Source organism: Mixophyes fleayi, chromosome 6, assembly GCF_038048845.1.
Source record: "Mixophyes fleayi isolate aMixFle1 chromosome 6, aMixFle1.hap1, whole genome shotgun sequence".
Taxonomy (NCBI): Eukaryota; Metazoa; Chordata; class Amphibia; order Anura; family Limnodynastidae; genus Mixophyes; species Mixophyes fleayi.
The window spans coordinates 29,779,739-29,803,932 of record NC_134407.1 but is presented as its reverse complement, the minus strand read 5'-3'; the positions used below and the strand labels follow the sequence as shown (position 1 = coordinate 29,803,932).

At 36.7% G+C, this 24,194-nt stretch overlaps 1 protein-coding gene across 6 annotated transcripts in view; it reads left to right on the top strand.

The window, feature by feature from the left end:
* The window catches only part of BLNK (B cell linker), a 156,834-nt gene extending 134,377 nt beyond the window's left edge, over positions 1 to 22,457 (top strand). For 5 of the 6 annotated variants that reach the window (XM_075216175.1, XM_075216173.1, XM_075216176.1 and 2 more), the window contains 16 exons: positions 901 to 1,124; positions 2,234 to 2,309; positions 5,048 to 5,134; positions 6,724 to 6,749; positions 6,973 to 7,001; positions 8,436 to 8,478; positions 9,117 to 9,150; positions 13,020 to 13,074; positions 13,175 to 13,199; positions 14,658 to 14,700; positions 16,250 to 16,340; positions 16,984 to 17,027; positions 17,493 to 17,557; positions 18,942 to 19,025; positions 19,111 to 19,266; positions 22,124 to 22,457. In XM_075216175.1, the coding sequence (XP_075072276.1) occupies positions 901 to 1,124; positions 2,234 to 2,309; positions 5,048 to 5,134; positions 6,724 to 6,749; positions 6,973 to 7,001; positions 8,436 to 8,478; positions 9,117 to 9,150; positions 13,020 to 13,074; positions 13,175 to 13,199; positions 14,658 to 14,700; positions 16,250 to 16,340; positions 16,984 to 17,027; positions 17,493 to 17,557; positions 18,942 to 19,025; positions 19,111 to 19,266; positions 22,124 to 22,243 (1,202 nt within the window). In that variant the 3' untranslated portion in view covers positions 22,244 to 22,457. The remainder of the gene's footprint in view (positions 1 to 900; positions 1,125 to 2,233; positions 2,310 to 5,047; positions 5,135 to 6,723; positions 6,750 to 6,972; positions 7,002 to 8,435; positions 8,479 to 9,116; positions 9,151 to 13,019; positions 13,075 to 13,174; positions 13,200 to 14,657; positions 14,701 to 16,249; positions 16,341 to 16,983; positions 17,028 to 17,492; positions 17,558 to 18,941; positions 19,026 to 19,110; positions 19,267 to 22,123) is intronic. The other variant, XM_075216174.1, reaches the window with a different exon arrangement.
* Positions 22,458 to 24,194: the final 1,737 nt, after the last annotated feature.

Below are 24,194 nucleotides of genomic sequence, written 5' to 3'. Positions count from 1 at the left end.
TCCAGGACTGAAAGTGGTGTTATCAAAGAATTAATCTACAACACTTATGGCCACTGTAGGGGGGTGCAGATGCTATGAGCCCAGAGGTCCCAGCTATCTGGGGTTGCATTGCCGGTTGACGCACATTGCCCTGTCCCCTTCATCTTCATGCCCTGTAGCTCTCAAAAGAGCAGAGTGAAGGCCTCTTCTTTGTGTGCTGGTGTCCAGCGCAGTCAAAAGAGGCTGGAGCAGCAAATACTGTTCCACCCCGGCTTATGTCAACTCAAAGTGCCATATCTCCCGTCTACTACCTCAACACCAATGCCGGGTGTTCCTATTTCTTTTTTCAAATGGTCCACATGGTTATCCAGTGGGAAAGGCTTCAATCCCGTCAGTTATGAATAAACCATATTTTTAGTCTAGAGATGTAATTCTGTTATAAAGCAAAGACATGTGAATACCTTCTGGTTTAAAAAGGCTATTACTGAATATTATTCACAAGTTCTAGAGCAGAAAGTGAAGGTCCATTGTCATACAATGGTGGTGAATAAACTTTAATAAGGAAGTAATGAAATACCACCACTCTTCCTTCCAGTTGATAACAACAATCTGGTAGATAATGTGTTAAAGAAAACCATAGAATATAAAATTAAGTTAAAATTCTAACACCCAGAAGTGGCCTCATTAAGATGACTGGTGGATTCCACTGAGGCTCAGGCCAAAAAAATAGTTTTAGGACAGTTACGTCCACTTTTTTTCCTCAAATTTTATAGTACTTGACCCTCCTATTGTGATATTAGCTTCTCAAAGTAACTGATAATGTTCCGGCTGTTTGATTAGAGTTATATATTTTATAAGAGATTACAGTAGTATAAACTAAACACCTATAATACAGCATTATTTTACTACTTTCATCAACAGATAAACAGCCAAACCGGCAGCTACCAAGCATTCCAAGACCATTGCCTAATCCAAACGGGCCACTCCAAAAACCTCAAGTTGCCAGTCGATTGCATGTGCCGAACAAACCTATACCCAAGCCTTTACAAAAGCCAGTCGCATCTCCAAGACATCAGCCTACATCACTACCGCCACGTATTAGCAAAAAGCCAGCAAGTCCGCCACAGCAGGAGAGTGAGGATGAGGTAATGCTATGTGTGTAGATATGTCCATCCATGTCTGAAAGAGGCTCCCACACTGCCCCCATATTGAATGACTTAAAAGTACTGTAGGTTTAATAAGTTACAGGGTGCCTTCATCTACCAGCTAAGTTCCTAGGGAAGAATAGGGACAGTTCGATGAACAAAATTTCTAGGAAAAGAGAACATTTTGCCTATGTATTTATATAATAATGTATTGGGCTTTATTATATAAATGTTGTTTTTTTAATTAAAAAAAACAAAATGTAAAACCCATTTATCTGTAGCAACATTTTGGAGCTGTAGGGTGAAGATCTCTTCCTCTGTCTTATAATGAGATAACTGCAGGACTCAAAGCTTGGTTGGCCTTCAGTGTTTTCATTGAGTCCTGAGAGTTCGCGAGCTGAAGCTAGAACTGGTATTGACACTGCTAGATTTCACATTGGTGCTTAATTCAAATTATAATACCCAGCAGTCGCCTCATGAAGATGGTGCGGCTAGTGAATTGGACAGAGGCCCAAGTAAAATTTAGTTTTCTGTATTACAAGGTAGGTTTGGGAATTTTTTTAAAATTACTTAGACAGAATGGGCCTGATTCATTAAGGATCTTAACTTGAGAAACTTCTTATTTAAGTCTCCTGGACAAAACCATGTTACAATGCAAGGGGTGCAAATTAGTATTCTGTTTTGCACATAAGTTAAATACTGACTGTTTTTTCATGTAGCACACAAATACTTGATAGCTTATTTGTACACTGAAATGTAAAGTTGATATTTGTGTGCTACATGAAAAAACAGTCAGTATTTAACTTACGTGCAAAACAGAATGCTGATTTGCACCCCTTGCATTGTAACATGGTTTTGTCCAGGAAACTGAAATAAGAAGTTTCTCAAGTTAAGATCCTTAATGAATCAGGACCCAGGTTTGTTAAAACAGCACCTGGCAGGTCTGGCTTTAGATATTCGGGAAATTTGAGAACTTCATTTGAGTAAGCCCCACCTAGGAGAGAAAAATATTGAATATTATAGAGTATATTGAGTGACACTAATGTCATTTAAATGGCTTACACAGCTTATAAAACCATCTCTCATGTTACATATTAACTTTATTTCAGGAAAACTACATTATGCCAGAAGATGATAATTATATTGAACCTACCCAGAATCCACCTGTACCACAGCCTTTTATAGGTAAGTCTGATATATCTCATATGAATATTTCCGTTTACACAATGTACCTTTTATTAATGAAGCCAGAGTGTGCTATGTCTATTTGTCAGTCCATGCTTCATTGGACCTTACAATCTAAATTTCCAAACATACACACACAGAGACCCAGAGAGACTAAGGTCAAATTAATAGCAACCAATTAACCTACCAGTATGTTCTTGGAGCGTGGGAGCAAACCTGAGCACCTGGAGGAAACACACAGAGACAGGAAGAACATACAAACTCCACACAGATGAGGCCATGGTTGGGATTCAAACTCATAACCCCAGTGCTGTGAGGCAGAAGTGCTAACCACTGAGCCACTGTGCTGCCCCCAGCAGACGTTAATGTGCTGCCTACAATATTTGCTCAGCAATATCATTTGCTAAAGGACCTGTGTAACATTTCCCAAAAGGAGAAATTAACAACGGTAAATGGAGAAACAACCTATATAACTTATGTCTGTTAAAGATTACAGACAGGGTTGTATATATCCCAGGGCAGATCCACTCACAATACTTATAGCAGTGTCAATCCTAAAATGGACCTGATTATAAAAAATGTATATCTGCCGGCTGTTAATACCATGATTTGCAAATGTTTGTATTCATTTTCCTTAGTGTTGCAAACAAACTGTAAAATTAGCAGCTCATTAAGCATTAACTGTGTTGCAGACAGCTTCTACCTAGAGGCCAATAGCCGCGAGGAACCGTAGAAGGGTAACACGGCGAGGATTTGCTCATTTTTTGCTTGCACCTCATAGGGGACAAACAGAAATGAACGATGTTATCGCTGCCACAATTCCTGCTTTCCTACGGAACCTCGCGGCTAATTGAATAGGCCCCATTGTTACAAAACGTAAAAGAAGGGCAAGAGTTGGGATGCTCGCTTTGCTCTAGTGTAGGGAAGGGAGGAATGGTGGGATTACTATATTTCATACTGATTGATACGTGTTAGCTGAAATCTCCAGCTCACAATTACATAGGTTACAACATCTAATGCCACAAATTATTTCCCCTGCTCTCTGGAGGGGATAGTAATAATTAATAACAACTGAGCAGTACTACTTGTGCTCACAGGCCATGCCCCCATTCCTACGAAACTTAACTTTTATTCATGATTACAAAGTAACCATTTACTACAAAGTTAACAAAACTACATAGAAACTCAGATATGTTAGAAACACGTCTATTTAAGGATTAATAAAAGATGACCATAATCTGCAAATCATGTTGTTATCAATTAGTGAGACAAGGGATTAAAAAAATACTATAGGTCTGATCTTAAAGTGCAGCACAGTGGCTCAGTGGTTAGCACTTCTACCTCACAGCACTGGGGTCAGGAGTTCGATTCCCGACCATGGCCATATCTGTGTGGAGTTTGTATGTTCTCCCCGTGTTTGCGTGGGTTTCCTTCGGATGCTCCGGTTTCCTCCCACAATTCAAAAACATACTAGTAGGTTAATTGGCTGCTATCAAATTGACCCTAGTCTGTGTTTCTGTCTGTCTATGTATGTTAGGGAATTTAGACTGTAAGCTCCAATGGGGTAGGGAATGATGTGAGCGCATTCTCTCTACAGCGCTGCGGAATTAGGGGCGCTATATATATATATAGATGATGATGAGCTACACAAATGGCTTTATAGCAGTAGTTAAATCTGATTTTATTGCAGCTACACATTAACATGTGGCTTTTTATTTCATTAGGTCTGTTAGTAGCTTAATCCCTGATAACAGCATTATGGTAGTAGATTGTTGGTGTTGTATTAGGGTTCCAGTGTAACCCAGGCATCCTGTCATTTAGGAATTATTTACCTAGATGATGATTTCTGATTATAACAGGATTATCAGAATGAGAAGAGGAATTTCTTGTATCTTGTGCCACAATTTTGGAACACATTTTTAGAAAACTAAATCCTCCTCTTCTCTTAATGCATAGAAATGTCTACAGTTATCAGCAATGGTCATTGCTGTTGAACTGTTGGTGGGGGCATTGTGTGAACATTCTCTGTAGTGTAAAACAATATATATATGTTACCTCACAGTATGGAATCGCATCCGTGCGTTCTATGAAAGTGGAGGTATAGTGTCCTTTAAAATGGTGTTAAATCAACTTCATATTGTATAATAATACCACAATTTCTACTACAAATTGACCATCATGGTAGAATATTAGCCTTATTAACCTCCATATTCAGGATAACGTACTCCCACCTTTATAGAATTACTCCCATTTAACTGTGCTGTAACAAATTCTATACAAACTTGAAAACAAAAGTCATACAATGTATTTCTCTTTGATGGTGAGATATTGTTATAAATAGAACATATCTTGAGCCACTTTATTCAACACCTAAAATGAATCACGTAGTGGTTTTTATGAACTAAAGAAAGCATCTTGTCACATGTGTATCCTAGTTTCCTGTTTTTATGTCATACCAGCCTTAAGCAACATCAATATGTGCCATTCTCTTACACACTCCTACACATTTCTAAAGAACGTGGGGCTGATTTATTACCAGGGTGAATTTTGCACAAATGTGCTATTAGCCACAACAACCAATCAAATGTTTGTTTTCATTTACTAAACTGCCCTAAAAACTACCAAACGTATTGGTATGGGTTGCAGCATATTTGTAACAAATTGCACCAAGTTAATAAATCGATTCACAAGGAATTGTCGTTTTGGAACGTAAGTAACAAATAATATGGCTTTTACAGCTCCGACTGTGAACAGAGGCACCAAGCCCAATTCACGAACCCCTGCAAAGACACCAAAACAGCAAGTTCCTGAAGCAGAGGAGTCCGGTAAGAGAAGATAGCGGCAGTTTTAGCCCTAAATGCAATAATATATGATCCTGAATGTATAGTGGTGCAGTATAATTAGTTACTTTATAGGAGGGATATGGATAGGATGTAGGGCATAAACCAGATTGGCAGAATAATGAGTACTAATGACTTGCAATAAACACAGTGTTCCACATTTTGCTGATTGTGTGCATTAACAGAGAATTGCAGAATGATCCAAAAACTCTGATCGCTTTTCACAAAATATGCTATTATTTACATTTTGATAACCACATAATAATAATCTATAATATGCTTTATGACAAGTTGGCCCACAGAAATTCACTTCAATCTTTAAATCAAGGGCTCTCTCTAGTGGTAAGAGAAAAAGTTGTTTTCTGACATGTTACAATGTTACAAATTAAAATACTAGTTCCTGAATGAAACAAAAGACACTGGCACAAGAGGAATATTGCAACAGGAGAAATGAAAATGACTTGATAAATGAAAAGAAAAAAAGCCAGCACATCTTATTCCCAATACAGCACCTAATGGGAGAGTAAGTTGGATAAAAATAGTAAGAAGATCCTCATCTTATAAATAACATTAAAGCTTTTATTGCATCTTATTAAAAAAAAACAAAAAAACAATAAATAGTGTGAAGTATTGGAATGAAAACAATATATGAGTGTGTTGAAAACATAACAATAATTTACACTGGTTGGCCAGAGGAAAACACAGAATTTCTAGAGGGGGTTTCCAAATGCTTGGTTTCAGAAAATACAAACAAACAAAAAAACACATGCTGCAATAATAATAAAAATATAAAAGTACAATGTACATAAATGTAATAACGTATACTAAATAAGCAAAATGAGGCATAAAGTAAGTTGTACATTAAAAATCCCACATCATAATTAATCTCCTTTTAAATAAATTATTCTTGACCATCTTATCAAAATAATAAAATCTAATAACTATGTAAAGTAATACAACTAAATGAATACTAATTTCAGACTCACATGTAAAGTAATACAACTAGTGATACAGTTACTCACCTGGGGCTTCACATAACTCTCAGCAGCAAAGAAACTACCGAATATATATATATATATATATATATATATATATATATATATATATATATATATATATATATATATATATGTGTATATGTATATATATATGTATATGTATGTAGCTTAATTTTACGGTCTTTTCCTCTGAAGTCGCATAAACACTAGAGCCAAAAGTGAGAACAATCACAGTGGCCATTTTGTTTAAGCCTAAGTTCATTGGAACAGAAGCAGATCCACAGAAAAATGGATATTAGACTGCAGACTGTTACAGAGTTTTTTAATGCAAACAGGAAGTTCTTAGAAGCCATTTATTTCCGCCTTCTAGACCACAGAACTGTTGGGGGTTACTAGGCAACTGGAACCCCCTCCCCCCCCCCCCCCCCCCATAGGGTGCTCTTGTTGACAGTAGCATATTGAGGCTGGAGAAAATGTGAATGTGATTCAACATCTGCAAATTATACTCTGAAATAAAATGCTATGTTTATTTAGGTTGTTCTGAATTTTAATTTCTGTATAATGTCTCTCTTACAGTGCTGTATGAAGTCCCTGAAACTGAGGTAACCTAACTGAAGCTGAAATGTACAGTTTAATGCATAGTGTAAATTAGGCTTTTATAACATAACTGTGTTCACTTCATTATTAAAGGAGCACTGGATAAAAGTTGTAATTAAATAAATTGTAATTGCTTGATGATGTGTGTGTGTGTGTGTGTATATGTGTGTGTATATATATATATATATATATATATATATATAATATCTTTGATATGTTTTTTTCCAGGCAAACCCTTCTCCACCTGTAACAACAAGGTAGATACTTTACTTTTATTTTTCTACTTATCTTTTTTATTAAAATTATTTGTATATACATATATGCTGAGTATTTGGCAAAATGTATATTTCTTTTATGCTTTGTTATAGCTAATATCTATATTCTTAAACTCTCCTGTCTACTCTCTGCAAAACTTAGTGATACAGACATTTGAAATACTAAAAAGCAAGTATTATATTATTAGTCAAACATCTGGGTACAGGACAAGGTGAGGGCTGGGTAAAAAAGGAAAATAGAAAGTTGGAATGGTTATCCTGTGTTTGTAGCCTTATTCCTACAGGTCTCTTTTAGACATAGTGATATTAATAGCACTAGCCAGCTGTCTATCACTCTGCCTTCACCATCATCAGTCCCCTTCACCTGTTGATTATTATTTTTCTTCAAAAGTTTTATATGTTTTGTAAGTCCTCCCTTATTCCATAAAAGCAGGTGTTGGCTGTTACTGAAATCTTAAACACCTGTATTGAAAAAGAGATTGACACTCTCTATTCGTTCCCTCCGACCCACCAAGTTTAGAGGTTAGCTTATTATGTGAAATGCTTGGGGCTTCTGGATAAAGGTTTGTCTATAATTTGGAGCACCATGCCCATAATATAGTAAATTTATATTTTTTTATTTTCCCTGCATGACCCTTCATTAAATTCATTGCATTGCTCCTAACAGTGGCTGTAGATGGAGACATTTGGTGCATATGATATAATCGCCAAGCAGTAGGAATTATTTGCTTCCCTTTTTACTGATGTTCAGGACTTACAGGATACTTGGTTTCTTGGCAAACAGAGCAGCTGACCTGACACCATGCTTTACAATAAATGTTAGTTCTGTTATTAATCACATGACATAGTTAGCTTGCCAGTAGAGATACAGAGAACGAATCCTTCTTAAGACTTGTTACAATCCAAGCTATTGTCTCAAATCTATATAATTATAATTTAATGTTTGTCTGGTCTAAGAACAGGTACACCAAGAACAGGCTCCAGCAAATGAGGCAATGAAAGGAGTACTGGGGAATTAGTCTGTATTAATCAGGGACATTGTGTGGAACATACCAAACTTCCAAATTTGGCCCAGGAGCAATTGACCTCAAAATAGATATTTTTCAAATGAATGTTTTCAATATATTGATCTGGCTTCTATGGAGAAACTCAGAGTATTAATATGCCATTGATATCTCTCCAACAATCTTCTGCTAAGATCTGGCTATATTAGTGGGGCTCAAGGATCAGGGTGCCCCAAAATGGTTCTTGGAGCTACTCTGATGTCACATCCAGTTTGTTATATTTGAAGCAATATATAGTCTAATTACAAGATAATAATTTTTATAAGAGGAACATCTTAATGAATAGACCATAAATACAGTGTGTTTACTAGTAAATATACCACAGTATATGATCTCATCCCGTGTTTTACAGGGCATCACTACCTCTTCCTAGAAGGAATTCTCCACCCAAATTGGTATGTATAGAAGCCATTGGCCGCATTAATACATTTATATAGAAATATTGTGCTCAGATATTAGGCCTTTGCCTTTCTGAAACTTAGGGAGGGGGGTTATTACACAATGTGTTTTGGATGGGCATTTACTTTAATCACATTTATTTTCTCATAGTACACACACAGTTTCCTTATACTGGATTTCACATTTTGTTACCCACTCACCCTCAAAGAGGGACAGTTAAAATGTGGGTATAAAAATAGATATTTTATATTGCATTCACAAACATGCATGGACTTTGCAGCAGATATTGGATACGATTTATCATAAACACAGCATAATAAAGTCAAATACATACCCCACAAAGCACTATAGTCACGTATCATGTGATTGCTATTCTAACTGTGGGTGTCAAAAAAAGCAATTTTGGGAGCCATTGTTAAACAGATGGAAAAACTGGGTCTTTTAGTGTTTTTTTGCTTTATTTTTCATCTTCCTCATTTGATCCACGAGAAAATCTAGAACTAAAACACTTTTCACTTCTGCATTCCGCCAAAATAAAAACATTCTATCATAGAACACTCAGGAATTTGAAAGTTACATCAGAATCTCTTCAATTGTACTGTTGAAAAACTCCACATCTGTTTTTCTATTTTAGGAAGCAGATGAGCAGTATGAAGTATGCAATGACTGTAAGCAACCTCAATGTTTGTGTTTGTCTCCGATATTATCAAACTATTTTAGAAATCATGGATGTGGTTTCTTTAAAGGAAATGTTCACCTTTAGTGAAATCCTTTATTAATCATATATGATCTCCACCTATAGGTAGGAGGGTCTGTATAATCCATCCCACACCCCACTTACATAAAGCAGAGAGTCACCCTGACCAGAATTTAAATTGAATTTAACTTTAAATTATTGCCATGAACAGGCCTTAATGCAAGTGTTCTTCAATACGTTTTTTTCTAGCTCACTTTTGTAAGAGTTTTGATGTACCATGTTTTATATCATCAGATGTGTTCATTCTTGTTATTTTGGACACAAGACAAAGCTGTTCTCTGGATATAGTTTGTATGTAATGCACAGAGAAAGCAGAAGTTTCATATCTAAAAGTAGCAAAACATAAACAATTCTGTTAGATTATATAAATACACAAAAACATAAAAGGTAGCCTGAAATATATAGCAATGAATTTAGTAAAAATAAAGAAATACAAAATGATCATAATAATAGCTTCATCACAGCAAAACAATATACAATATATATCACTGTGCAATACCAGATTGGAAAAATTATAAAAAAAAAAAACGAACATCATCGCAAACTCCTTTACCTGCCATTGTAAATCTAATGAAATCAATGTAGGTCTTAAGCTGGGTACACACTACAGAATTTTCCACCAACTTTTTATGCCGATCGATTTTACATGCAATCGCTGGCTCGATCACTTGGTCCATGGACTGCATACACACTAGCCTTGTTTTAGAAGAGAAGAGCCGACTTCCCTTGAGCGACTTTTTACAGCCATGTTGTCGTGAGCAATGATTGCAATTTCGTACACATCGGTCAGAAGTTTATACACACTACACAACGGAAACGAGATGGGAACGAAAATATTAAACGGTGCGACCAACCAAATGAGGCGACAATCGTCTATTTGGACAGACTTTCGACCATTGTGTCACTACACACACTGACCCGACTTTCGAACGAGCGGTCGTATGTCGGCTGATTGAGCCAATTATTGGACGAAACCCGTGTAGTGTGTACCTCGCTTTAGGCTGGGTACATACTACAGTGTTTTCATCCAATCATCGGGCCAATCATCCGATAAACGACCAGTCAGCCAGTTATCGCAGTAGTGTGTACACTTACACGATGAACGATATTCGTTCCAAAGTACCGATCGTTGTTTCCTTTGATTGGTTGGTAGGACTAAAAATCTCATTCCAACCGCCTTTCGATCCTGCAGTATGTAGGAAATCAAGACCAATTGCTCGAACAACTGCCAATAGCGCCTCCTTTCTGGGCGTGTGTATGTAAATTTCTGAATGTCTTTACCTCTCCCACGTCACGTGGTGCGGTGTCGGGACGTCAGTCAAATTTTAATAATGTGCTTTTAATTATGAAGCAATAGTAAACATGTTTTAGAGGTTTGCTGTATTCAACACTATCCATTATATTAAAATAAATTGTTAATGCGCAGATGCGAATGAATGTACACTATACACAAAGGTAAGCTATAGAATGAATGGCGATGACGTATTCCTTTTCCTGAATCTAAGTTTGTGGGAGTTTTTTGTCGGTGATGTTCAGTCCTTTCTTTACATTTATTTGGCATATCGCTGCAGGGAGCCCATATGTCATTTCACTGTGTTCGGACATGACGTTATACCTGTCAAAAATCGCTACCTGGTCGGCTGCTCATGCAAAAGTCGTTTAAAACATGTATAGTGTGTACACATAAATTGATTGACTGATCGGACCTTCAGTCATAGGTACAATTGTTGTAGATAACATTGGTCAGAAAATTCTGTAGTGTGTATCCTTAGAATTGATGCATCCACTTAAAAACAGGAGCTGTGTGTGCTGAATGTTAAAGGGTGATGGGGGCCTAATAGTCTGGCAAATGGGGTGAGGACCATTTAATAACGACTTTATCACTATTACGGTCAATCATTTTCTCACAAAGCTAGTTCAGGTTTAACCCAAAAAAACATTTCCTATTCTGCTCTACATCCACAGGACCAATATTTATATTGTAAGCGTATGCTTATATTTTCAAGAAAAACTGCATGAAAGTTGTAGCTTAATTTAAAATGTTTTGTATACTTAATTAACATTCCAATTGTAACGCTCATATATAATATAAACCGGTTCAGTAAACAAAGTTTATTCAAACACAGTATATACAAACTCAACAGGTTTTGGTTACTCTTTTAGCATAGATGTTAATACAATACATTACATTAATTACCTGTTTTATAAATATACAAGCTATTGCGTGTAAGGGCGTATATATACCAGCTTGTATTGTGTGGTGTGAAGGTGTGTCTGAATCCGTTTTACCTATTGTGAAGGGTGTGTATTTGTGCTCTTGTATTTTGTGGGGGAGGAGGGGGCAGTGGGGGAGACACACTCAAGCTATCCTCCATGTTAAGCATCCAACAAAACAAACATTCTAATCTTCCACATACATTTCACAACTCTATAAACCTCAAGTACCATTTATGTACCATACTGCCTGACCCATATTGTACCTGAACCAAACGCATGTATTCTCACACTCTAAACTCCAGCATCTCACGTTACATACGCCATATAACCTTATGTATATTAACAAACCGCATGGCACATTATCGGCTATCATCCCATGAATTTAGTTTCTTCAGCACTAGCAAAACCTCAAACACCATTTATATCCCATACTATCCCATACTATTTACATATCATCCATAATTTATCAACACAAACTATTATATGCACAGTCAAACTCCATATGTATCACAAACAATCCACCATACACCTCCTTCTCAGTATTAATTATTCACTGCATTCTCATAGAGCACAAGGCCTATAAAATGAATACAATTATATTTATGCAATACAATTTATACACAGTCACAAATCATATTATGTCACAATCATCTCCATTGTTGAACTATGGTTCTCATTCTGGTAATCACATTGTCTCCCATTATCTAAAACCCACATGCATATCAGCCATAGTGTCTTTTATCTCTGTATACTCCAGTATTAGGTAGGCTGAATAATGGCCATAACAAATAGCGTGGGAAGGGCATGTCCTAGTAATACAAAATCAACCTCCTAATCCGTATGCTCATAAACTCCTGCAAATATACAACTATGAAGCCAATACAAACATTAATTGTGGTATTAACTATAACTACCTATTCCCAGCATGATCAGGTTAGATTCCACTTACAATCAGAAACTATACATATTCCACTCAAACACAATTCTTCAGTCATTCTAACCAGCACATACTACCTTCCATTCACTCCATTAAAATATAGCTCTGTATACTAACCGACTCCATTACAAATTAGTACAAACTCTCTAAGCTCAGCCATACTCTAATATAAAGGATACAAATTCTGCAATCATTTAATGCCTCACACTCTTACAAAAGCCAAGTGCATGCCCATAACTTCTGGTGTGTGAGCAAGAGACCATCCAGCCCTATGTATCATGATCTATAATCATCTTATTGATATAATCTTCCTATATAGGTTGGAGCCACCCTTCCAAAGGAAGTTGGCTCACAGCATGTGATATGCAATTGTGAGCTGCTTCTCAGGGCAAAACAGGTTTAACTACCCTGTTGTATAACAATGACAACATGGCTGATTCAGCCATGTGGCTTCAAGAAAATATATATATATATATATATCTCAAATATGGCTGAGATTGGATTATCCTTATCACTCAAATTAAATAATTGCCAAAGTACTTATTGTTTTTGCTATAATAACAATAAATCTAATAATTTCAACATTTTTCTATATCTAAAGTCTAACAATATATGCTTGTTTACAGTTGTGATCAGACCAGAAGCACCGATTAAACCCCCATCCGCTCCTCCACGGAATATGTGAGTATGACATAAATAGGACTACCTATACAACAAAATGGAAAAGAAGAATAGTACATGAAACTGGATCCAATTATCTTTTCTTCTTTCTATTTCCTAGAAAACCTAAACCTCAATTAAAACCGGTAAGATTATACCTGTTCTTTTGTAACATACATATTCATACCTCCTAAAATCCCAATGATAAGCTTGGACAAAGCCGCCGATGTGTTCTAACCATTCTCACTATGTGGTCAACTGTAATAATACAAGAAAAAACAAAACAAAAAAAATCTCATTCTGACATGGGGGGGGTCTTGATTTTCTTTAACATAAAGCAGTCTAAAAACATATTTTATTGTGATTACAATTAGTACATTTTTCATTATAAATCTGGAGGTCTATTCCAGAAATGTTTAAAATATAAATATTGCTTCACAATGTCCCTTTAATAAATGTGAACTCTGTTCACAGAACACAGACAATTGAACAACTTTCTATGTATCATAATATATAGAAGTGATTATTTGTCAATTTCTATAAGTTATAACACTTTGTTTTCATTTTACATTTTGATGACAAAAAAAAACAATCTAGAAAAATTAGCAGACTCTATTCATGATACTTATTATTGCTATAATATTTTTCTTTTACGGCTTTCTGCTTGGGCTGAATAAGACATTATATCCCTGAAAAGTGAGTGTTCCTATATTCCATTAAAACAAAGGCAGATTATATAGCACAGCATTCTAAAAATGGAGCAAATAAACACGTTGCTTGTTTTGATTGGGTGATATCCCACTTCTCGCCACCCTGCTCGTCTAGCAGAGGTTTCCATGGCAATTCTGTAACCAAGCAATGCTCTGTAACTACGTGTGTGCCTTGTTATTAATATGTTGCAATGATGGATATAAATACTGTTTATTTTGGAACGGAAATGTGTAAAATATGTTGATCACAATCTACAAAATGCCAGTTCATGAGCTTAATGAAATAATCATAATAAAGCATCAAGCTATGGTGTAGATCCTTACAAATGTATCCCGACGTGCAAACACTACCCAGCATTCATTTATAGATATTAGGGGCTTGGTCACCAATATGTACTAGAAAAATGACTAAAAATGCATGAAAACTAGTGCATGCTTCAGTGTTGCATTTGTGGTGCATTTTATGTCCTTTTAAGAATACAGTGGTACTAGTAGTGCGTGGTATAACATAGAAATAGGGTCTGCTGTGTTTTAAAAAGGAAAAATTTGGGAATAATATCATGGTGTTTATCAATAATATATTTGATTTAAGAGTACAGAAAAACCCAGCAGTTATGTTGTGTTCAAACGTTGATATTTGGAAAATATGTCTACAGGAGAAGACCATCATACCACTACTAACAATCATTGTAACCATTGCCAAAACAGTTGTTCTGAGGAATCGGACATCATTTGTGTCAAAGTTTTAGACTGTAATGGTGGAAAGAGCACCGCTATGTCTTCATTTTAAATGCCCATTTCATGCATTTATTAAGACCTGAAAAGAGCAGCAGCAAAAAACAAAAATCAGTTAGGTGTGCCAAAGCTCTAAATGTTTATTTCTTTCTTTTCAAGAAAACACCAAGTTTACCATCAACGGATATAAACAGCAGTACTGGTAAGTTTTCATTTTAAAACTGTTAACATAAACTTATAATACATTTTAGCGCAATTAATGAAGGTGCATATAGAAGTAAATAAAAAAGCAAATTATCCCAGAGCAGTCCTAGGGGTATATTTACTAAACTGCAGATTTAAAAAAAGTGGAGATTTTGCCTATAGCAACCAATCAGATTCAAGCTGTCATTTTGTAGAATGTACTGAATAAATGATAACTAGATTCTGATTGGATGCTATAGGCAACATCTCCACTTTTTTAAACCTGCAGTTTAGTAAATATACCCCCTAGTTAGTGTGACTACCAATAACTAAATTTTGGGAAACTGTGTCAAAATTTAGTGATCTCCTCATCTGCCTAGATTGACAGGAGTAGTAGGAGAAAATAACTATAAATGTAATAAAAAGAAAAAAAGACTTAGGGCCAGATTTACTAAGCTGCGGGTTTGAAAAAGTGGGGATGTTGCCTATAGCAACCAATCAGATTCTAGCTGTCATTTTGTAGAAGGTACTAAATAAATGAAAGCTAGAATCTGATTGGTTGCTATAGGCAACATCCCCACTTTTTAAAACCCGCCGCTTAGTAAATCTAGCCCTTAGTATCACATGAGTATCACTCTTATAAATAATGTGGGTCCTGTTTCTCGCCCTTAGTCTGGCTGCATTTTCCATACCAGTTACTGAGGATAAAAGCACACTGTATATAGTCCATGCACCTCTATCAGATATAAGGGGGTTTGAGCACATCTCCGTGGGATGGTTGGATATAAACCACACCTTTAACCAGAGTATACATGACCTTATTACTTATTACATTTATTTCACAGCACCATATAATAGCAAAATGATTATACCCAGTGATACCTCAGTGGGAAAGCTGTGGGGTATAGATTAAGCCATGTCAGCTAAGAACAGAGCATATAAAGACCGTCCAATATATTACCCCTTTTCTCCATCTATTAGACTGTGCCTCTTGGGATGACAGTGGCTCCTTCACAGGTTTGCTACAATTAACAGTTCTTAATTAAAATGACTTGTGGGATTTATTTCTATATAGTTCTTGTACTATAGTCAGCATACAAAAAATAAAGTGTGAGGTTGCACAAACTAACTAATATTTATACTTGATTTATGCTTTTGTTAGGATTGTGGTCTATAATTAAACAGCGACGGCACATACAGTCCCATCCAGAATAGAAATGCAGAAGTGTTTCATACCCATTTTACAGCTGTATAGAATTCTGGCGTTTGATTTCTGCAGTCACTCTGTAACTCAGATTAGTTCTATTTTAATAATTACGAATCCTGAACAGTTGTGCTTTCATGGGCATGAGGGAGAAACTGAAACAAGGCTTAAAGACCAAATAGACTTCTACAATTAGAAGCAAACGGCAGGAAATCCCATCAAGCCCTGTGTTGATATAGGAAAATAAATTACTAAAATAAAAAAGTGTGTATGTATTTATGTGTATAGATAGATGGATAGATAGATGTGTGTGTGTATATATATATATATTTATATATATAATATATTATTATTTTTTCTACAGTGAACCACATATCTGTTACAGATCCTCCCCAACGCCAAAGAATACCTAGTGCTGGGGCAGACCCTCCCACAGTGCCACCTTCAGCTCACAAGTGAGTACTTTTAGTTTCCAATAAAATAGAATGATACCTGTAGACTTTTAGGGCATTTTCTAAATCTGTTGTGTTTCTTTAAACTTATGGGGTGTATTTATTAATCTGTGGGTTTAAAAAAAAGTGGAGCTGTTGCCTAAAGCAACCAATCAGATTCTAGCTATCATTTATTTAGTACATAACTACAAAATGACAGCTAGAATCTGGTTGCTATAGGCAACATTTCCACTTTTTTTAAACACAGTTTAGTAAATATACCCCTAAGTCTAAATTTGTGGTATTTAACACTAAAAAATTAAATATTTGACTTTTAATATGCCAACAACTCCCATACAAATGTTTATGGTAGTTTGTATAGGGCCCAGGTTGAAATTGAACCCATGAACCCAGGACTGCAAGACAGCAATGCTAACCGCCATGCCGTGTCTCTGCCCCACATTGATTTTAAGCCCATGTCTTTAGCTTTGTTAGCAGTTACATTTTATGAAGTATTTTACTTGATTAATGACAACTTGTTGGATAAACTTTAATACCAGTAAAGTTATAGAATTCAATGTACCAAAATATTGTATGGGAAGCCAGCATACCTGCATGAATAACAACAATCTTACACATGAATCCTGATCTATCCTTTTTCCCTCAGGTTACCAGGTTCTGCTTTCAGATCTAATGTAATATCCGTCCAAAGTAAGTGTGTTTTAGTTTGTTTGTTATTAATAAAAATATATTAGATTTTGGTTGTGAAGTTAGTCTGCTGCTGACACATAAAGTTGTTATGGGCACACAATGGAATCCAACATCACTGAGTGAAATATATAGAAAACAGAAAAGTATTCTCTATAAAACCCCATCATAATGTTTACTGCACTTGGTTACAATGTATTTTAGCATTTTTTAAATTTTTCTTTAATGAATATAAAGTTATAAAATCTTGAGATTAAGAATATAAGCGAGAATTGGATTCTGTATACTGAATACCAAATTGTTCTTTGGATAGTATTTGGGCAGTACGGGGAAATGTACATTTCAACTTAATGTTCATGGCAAAATCTATTGACTTAGGACTTGCTGCTGAATCTCCATTTTTTTCCATTGTATTTGAAAGTTCAGAACATCCTTCGTTCCCTATGCTAATATATTTATAAATTGCAGAGCCTCCAGAAGTTTTAAATCGCTATGTAGTTGGTAAAAGTCGACATGGCAGTATAGTGGAACAGGTAAAAAAAAACCTTTATGTGATGTGGGGATAATGCAGATTATTTAAAACAAAATATATACTTTTTATATAAACAAAAAAATATCATCTATATCATTGTGTCTTACCATGATCTATATCCTAAGCAATACCAATAACCAAGTGCAAGCAAATGCTTTTTATTCTTCCCCTCATTAACTTGAGTGGGTCTCTAAAGGAAAAAACCTCATCCCTTCAGTCACAGCTAATCCCTAAACTTACAATTTCATAACATTTTGCATCAGTTTAATATATTTAGCTATTTATACCCCATTCACACTGCCTCAAAACCCTGGGTTATTGCCGGGGCAAGCCCCGATGACCCGGGTCAAGGCTGAGGTGTGAACTGGGTCCTCTGCATCTACCCAGGACGGATGACCCGGGAATTAAACCCGGGACTTTTGCAAGGTTATTCCTGGGTCCAAACCCGGGTAGATGCCAGTCTGAATGATGAGACCCGGGTTTTTTAACCAGGGTCTCACCGAATACAATTGAAAGGTAAAGGGAAAAAAAAAATCAGCATCACAAGAGAAGCCAATCAAAGTTCCTCTTGTGATGTTGCCAGGGAGACGTGGGCAGACCAGGATCCAGTGTGAACCCGGTCTACCCAGGAATTTGCCAGGGTGGTAAGCTCTGGCACCCGGGATATTGCCGGGGTGGCAGTGTAAACGTAGTATTATTTAAAGGAACCTAGAGCCCCAGTGATGTCACTAGTTACTAGTGAGTAGATTGGCTAAATTCACATGGATATTGCTTTAGCCAAGGCGACCGCCACATTTCAAACTGCGCTAATCAATCCCTGCTACAGTGATAATGGGGGAGTTTTATGCAAAACAGAAGGAAGAAGCAGGTGACAATAGTACATGGCAAAAGCATATTTCTGGGGGATAAATAACATGATAATTAGGTACTTAGTAGTGAGTGTGACACAGTGGCGGATCCAGGGGGGGGGGGGGCGATAGGGGCGATCGCCCCCCCCCTAGCAGACACTTGCTGCCGACGGCTGCACAGTATGTGCAGTATCGTCCAGCCGTGACAGGCAGGGACAGTGTGCTGCCCGGCTGCTCTGACTGTGTTTAAAACACAATCAGAGCAGCCGGGCAGCACACTGTCCCTGCCTGTCACGGCTGGACGGACCTGCACATACTGTGCAGCCGTCGGCAGCCTAAACTGTTAGAAAGGGGCGGGGCCTAAATCGCCCCCCCTAAATCGCCCCGGGTACAGCCGTTTTCTAGATCCGCCCCTGTCTGTAACTGGCATGGTATAAAACTGGTCTCCTAGCTAAGTCATGTTTAGAGCAATTGATGTGTGCTCACATGTCCATGTAGAATATTATTAGGTCTATTGTAACTGCTTTGTTCTTGTAGGACGCTGGCGTGCTTAATAAGGACTGGTACGCTTCATCATTTGATCGTAAAGCAGCAGAAGAAGCATTGATTTCATCTTCCATGGTACGATCTCCTGTAGGTTTAATATTTTGATGCTTGGACAGTAAAAGCTATGGCACAAAACTTACATTGATATCTATTTCAACAGGATGGCTCGTTCCTAGTGAGAAAAAGCACCGGACAAGACTGTAATCAGCCATTCACACTTGTGGTGTTATACAACAGGAGAGTATATAATATTCCAGTGCGATATATTGAGTCTACTCGACAGTATGCTCTTGGAAGAGAGAAAAGCGGAGAAGAGGTATATATATATATTTATATACCTTTGTTTGGCTGCCAAGAAATGTATTTTAGTGACTGCAAGATAGACCTATATAGGTGTCTATTTATAGATTTAACAAGCAGCAAATCATTGTTATTTAAATGATAATTCTACTATTATATAACAGTGAGTCAACAAGTCTGGGTGTTGAAGCATTTTTTAAACCAGGTAATACAAATGTACAGCACCTTGGTGTCTGTTCAATACTTTTAGATATTTGAAAACTTCACAATCCTGAAAGGTCGCCTTTACAATCAATATTCTTGAGACAAAAAGGTGAATGAAGCCTCAGTATAACAATAAAAATAATAATAATAAATCTAATAACTAACATAGGAGGAAACATTTTTTTCCTGTAGTCGATAACATTGCACACATTGCTGTGCATAGTTTTCTGCCACAATTTCCCTACCAAATAAACTCTAAATATCTATTTTTAGGGCACAAAGTGATGTGTCCAGTGCCCCATGTTGATGACAGTGGTGTTCAGTTTGGGTCTCCAGTAAACTTGACCACTGCCATTGTTGCCAGATTTGCTTATTTCAGATGTACAGTTCCGTGGTTTGAGAATTTGTCAATAAGCCCTTGTTATTAACCTTGACCAGCTGTACAGTGCCACATCTATTGTTCCGTAAGCTGGAGCCTAAACTATAAATGTGGGTGCATACAGGTACGCACTGTGTTTTTTGGGGGGTGTTTGTATCCTCTCTCCATTTGTTGGTCTCTCTCACTTCCTCACACATCCCATGTGTCCTTCTTTCTCCCCATTTCACCCACTGTGGCTCATCACCCCCTTCTCTATAGAGTATTACTGGACACCTACTCCTGGCAGCAGATAGAAATTAACAGCAACTGCAGTGTTAGTATAACACTGAGCTGCTAGCTTACACTACATGCAGCCCATCTCTCCTGCTTCCTGATTGGTTCCTCTACTTTCTTTCAGGGGAACCATTTGAGATGTAGGGACAGTGACCTATAAACTAGTGGCGCATGCAGCTTCATACTCTGGTCACTATGTACATTGGGAAATAAGACCAGACAATTTTAAGGACCCGATTTTGGGTCTTAAAAAATGCCTTTTATGGTATAGAAAATGCAGTAAAAGACAGAAAGCTCCAGGGCTCAAAATATTTCAAGGTATCTTCTAACTTCATACAGTTTCCAGTAATAGCAATGTGTGATAGTTACATGAACCATTAAAGTACCACTAAGCCTAAAATATTATTAGTGTCCTTTATTTATATAGCAACAACTTTTACAGAGAATGTTTTAATAATCACATCAGTCTCTTACAGACTAAACTCTTAACCCCAGTCAGATGTTTTTAGACTGTTGGAGCAAGCCCACACAAATATATATACTATACTGCTATACTATTTACATTAACTATGCAGCTGACCGCAAGCTATTTTACTCTTCTTAATGGACATTTTCTGACTATGGGCCTGATTTTGAGTTAGGAGCAAAGCAAAGGAGTAGCTTTGCACCTGGGCAAAACCATGTTGCATTAGAGGGGGAGGTAAATTTAAAATGTGGGGACAGATTTATAGTTGGGGTAGGGCATGTCCTAGATCAACTTTAATTTCAGTGTGAAAATAAAGCTATCAAGTATTTGTGTGCTACATGAATAAACAGCCAGTATTTTCCTTGCGTGCTAAAAAAATAAGTCAATTTTAACCCCTTGCATTGTAACAAGGTCTGTCCAGGTGCAAAGTTGCTACTTTTCTTGGCTTTGCTCCTAACTGAAAACCAGGCCCTATAAGAGACTAGCTGTAGTAGAGTCATGAACAAGTCTGCTAAAGAAAAAAAAAATACCCCCCCCCCCCCCCCACACACACACACACACACACACACACACACACTCTATCAAAATCTAAAATATCTTCCCTTCTGAGAAGCTTCTGAAGCTTTTCCATTAATCTGAGAGTATTATTGGTGATTCTTTATTATAAGTCAAGTCGTATTTTAGGCATACTTGCCTTCCCTCTCGGAATGTCTTGGAGACACCTGGATCTTGCTTTGCATTCTTCTGATGTGGGCGGGGCCTTGATGATGCGGCTCAATGTGAATCTCTTCATCATGGCTCCGCCCCCCACTGTGCATCATTGCGCACCAGGGAACAATTTGCAATGACACAGACATCAACAAGCCCCTTCCCTTCCTGGAGATCCAGTTTAAAGGCTAGTATGATTTTAGGCCTAGTAGTGTTTTGTTTTTTTTCTTCTGAACATTAAATCTGGTCAATGGTATGAAATGGGTGGATTTTAGTTCATTCAGAGGACATAACATGTTATTCACCAGTACCCTTACTATGATCTCCTGGTTGCTACAGGTTTCACATATTTTTTGCCATGTAAAATTAAAAAAACATGTTGTGATCTTGGGCCTGATTTATTAAGGATCGTAACTTGAGAAACTTCTTATTTCAGTCTCCTGGACAAAACCATGTTACAATGCAAGGGGTGCAAATTTGTAATCTGTTTTGCACATAAGTTAAATACTGCCTGTTTTTTCATGTAGCACACAAATACTTGATAGCTTATTTGTACACTGAAATTTAAAGTTGATATTTGTGTGCTACATGAAAAAACAGTCAGTATTTAACTTATGGGCAAAACAGAATACTAATTTGCACCCCTTGCATTGTAACATGGTTTTGTCCAGGAGACTGAAATAAGAAGTTTCTCAAGTTACGATCCTTAATAAATCAGGCCCCCTGTTCTGTTTATACATAATGGTATACTGGGTCCAAATGAACTGTTCTGTAACTTTATCAGCTTTGTTCGATCAAAGTCTACTGCTTTAACATCTAACCGAGTGCCTTCTCTTCACATAGAAATTCAATAGCATCGCAGAGATGATTGAAAACCACCAGCGCAATCCTCTTGTGCTAATTGACAGCCAGAGCAACAACAAAAACTTCACAAAATTAGAACACGCTGTTAAAACCTCTTAAGCCGTCAGCAGTCACATCTCAGCGGAGGTTTTAAAAGACTACAGTATAAAAAAAATAAAAAATATTTGTTTCTGAAGCTGCAAGAGAAATCAAATAAGACAAATTGTGTATATATTTTTCCAGTGTGACCAAAGGCCGCTCTTATTACAGATTAGTAAACAAACTTTATATTATTTAGTTATCATGTGTGCATAATAAATCCGATTTAAAGCAATTATTGGCACATGTGTTTTATTGCTGTATTGTTATCGTCTCTTCTGTTGTAAAATGTGCCCTGTAATATTTAACAGAATGAAGACCATCAATTTACTAGGAACTGAGGCACAAACAATGGCTGTCTCAGTGATTCCAACAGCTCTTTGTGAGTTGACGAGCTGCATTCTACCTAAACAGACAGTTTTAAGAATAGTTGTTTTTATGCAGGGTCTTGTAGAAACCTGTGTACTTAATATGTTCTGTAAAATTAAATAAAATTTAACTTTGCAATGTTTTTAATTAGGGATATACTATCATTCTCATTACATTTATTCTGCTCCTTTGAATAGTTTATTGCAATTGCTGTATATAGAAAGCACCTGGTCCACAAATAGACCTTGTTTTGTTTATTTATATAGCGGAAATCATATTACACAGCGCTGTGCAGAGGCTATATAATCACCCACATCAGTCCCTGCCCCATTGGAGCTTACAGTCTACATTTCCTACAAGACACAGACACACACACACACACACACACACACACACACACACACACACACACACACACACACACACACACTAGGTTCTATTTTTATCAGCAGCCAATTAACCTGATAGCCTGTTTTTGGACTGAAGGAGAAAACCCATACAAACACAGCACTGATAGGTTCTGTTTGGAATTTAAACCATGGCCCCAGCAATGTGAGACAGCAATACTAACCACTGTGCCACCGAGCTGACCTATAATTATTAGAAAGCAGATTAATCTATTTTTTCCTTTTAACAAATTTTTGATAGTGTTTGATGGAGGCATACCACAACACTGGCAGGACCTTTATTTAACTCTTTTTGAGTCTGTGATCAGACCATTTTAAGTAAGTATTCATCTTTATCGCCATTTATTTATATAGCGCCACTAATTCCGCAGCACTGTACAGAGAACTCACTCACATCAGTCCCTGCCCCATTGGAGCTTACAGTCTAAATTCCCTAACATATACACACACACACACACACACACACACACAAAAGAGAGACCAAGGTCAATTTGATAGCAGCCAATTAACCTATTAGTATGTTTTTGGAATATTATGCTTTTATCAATTTGTCCAGATACAGTAATGGGAATAATCCCACTTACATAAGAGTTGACTTTCACTTTCCTGTTCTATAAATTAACAGTAAAACATAGGCCTATGTTATTCCTTCAGGAAAATAAAAATCTAATTTATGCAATAAGTGCCACTTCCACTGCTTGCTTTTAATAAATAATTGATTTGTTGTTGTTTTAAGTGTATACATAAAAGATTTCTTATAACAAGACCTATATGGATAAGCCAGTTATGTATGGCATGCCTTGTGTGGCTCCTCCCCTTCTAGCCGGAATTTCCTGTCTAAGGCCATTGGCTACAGCAATAAGTGGGAGGAGTTATAACAGTTGTGTTATAGGGAGAGATAAAGAGTAGTTGAAATTGTTACTGTTTAACAAGAAAACAAGCATTTCGGGTTTTAAAAACAGAAGTGTAACCAAAAACAAGCCTTTACTAAAATTAGTTTCTTTCAACTAAATTTTTAATTAATTTTATTAAATTAACCAGAGTTATTTATTACACTGAATATACCTGTTTAAAACAATAATTGCAATGTTGGGTGTACTTATTTAGTGTTTATGTAGCAGTTCTTTCAACAGACCAGATTTATTTACTAAAGTTCAAAGTAAATTCCTGAAAGTAAAAAAAGTTACATCATTGTG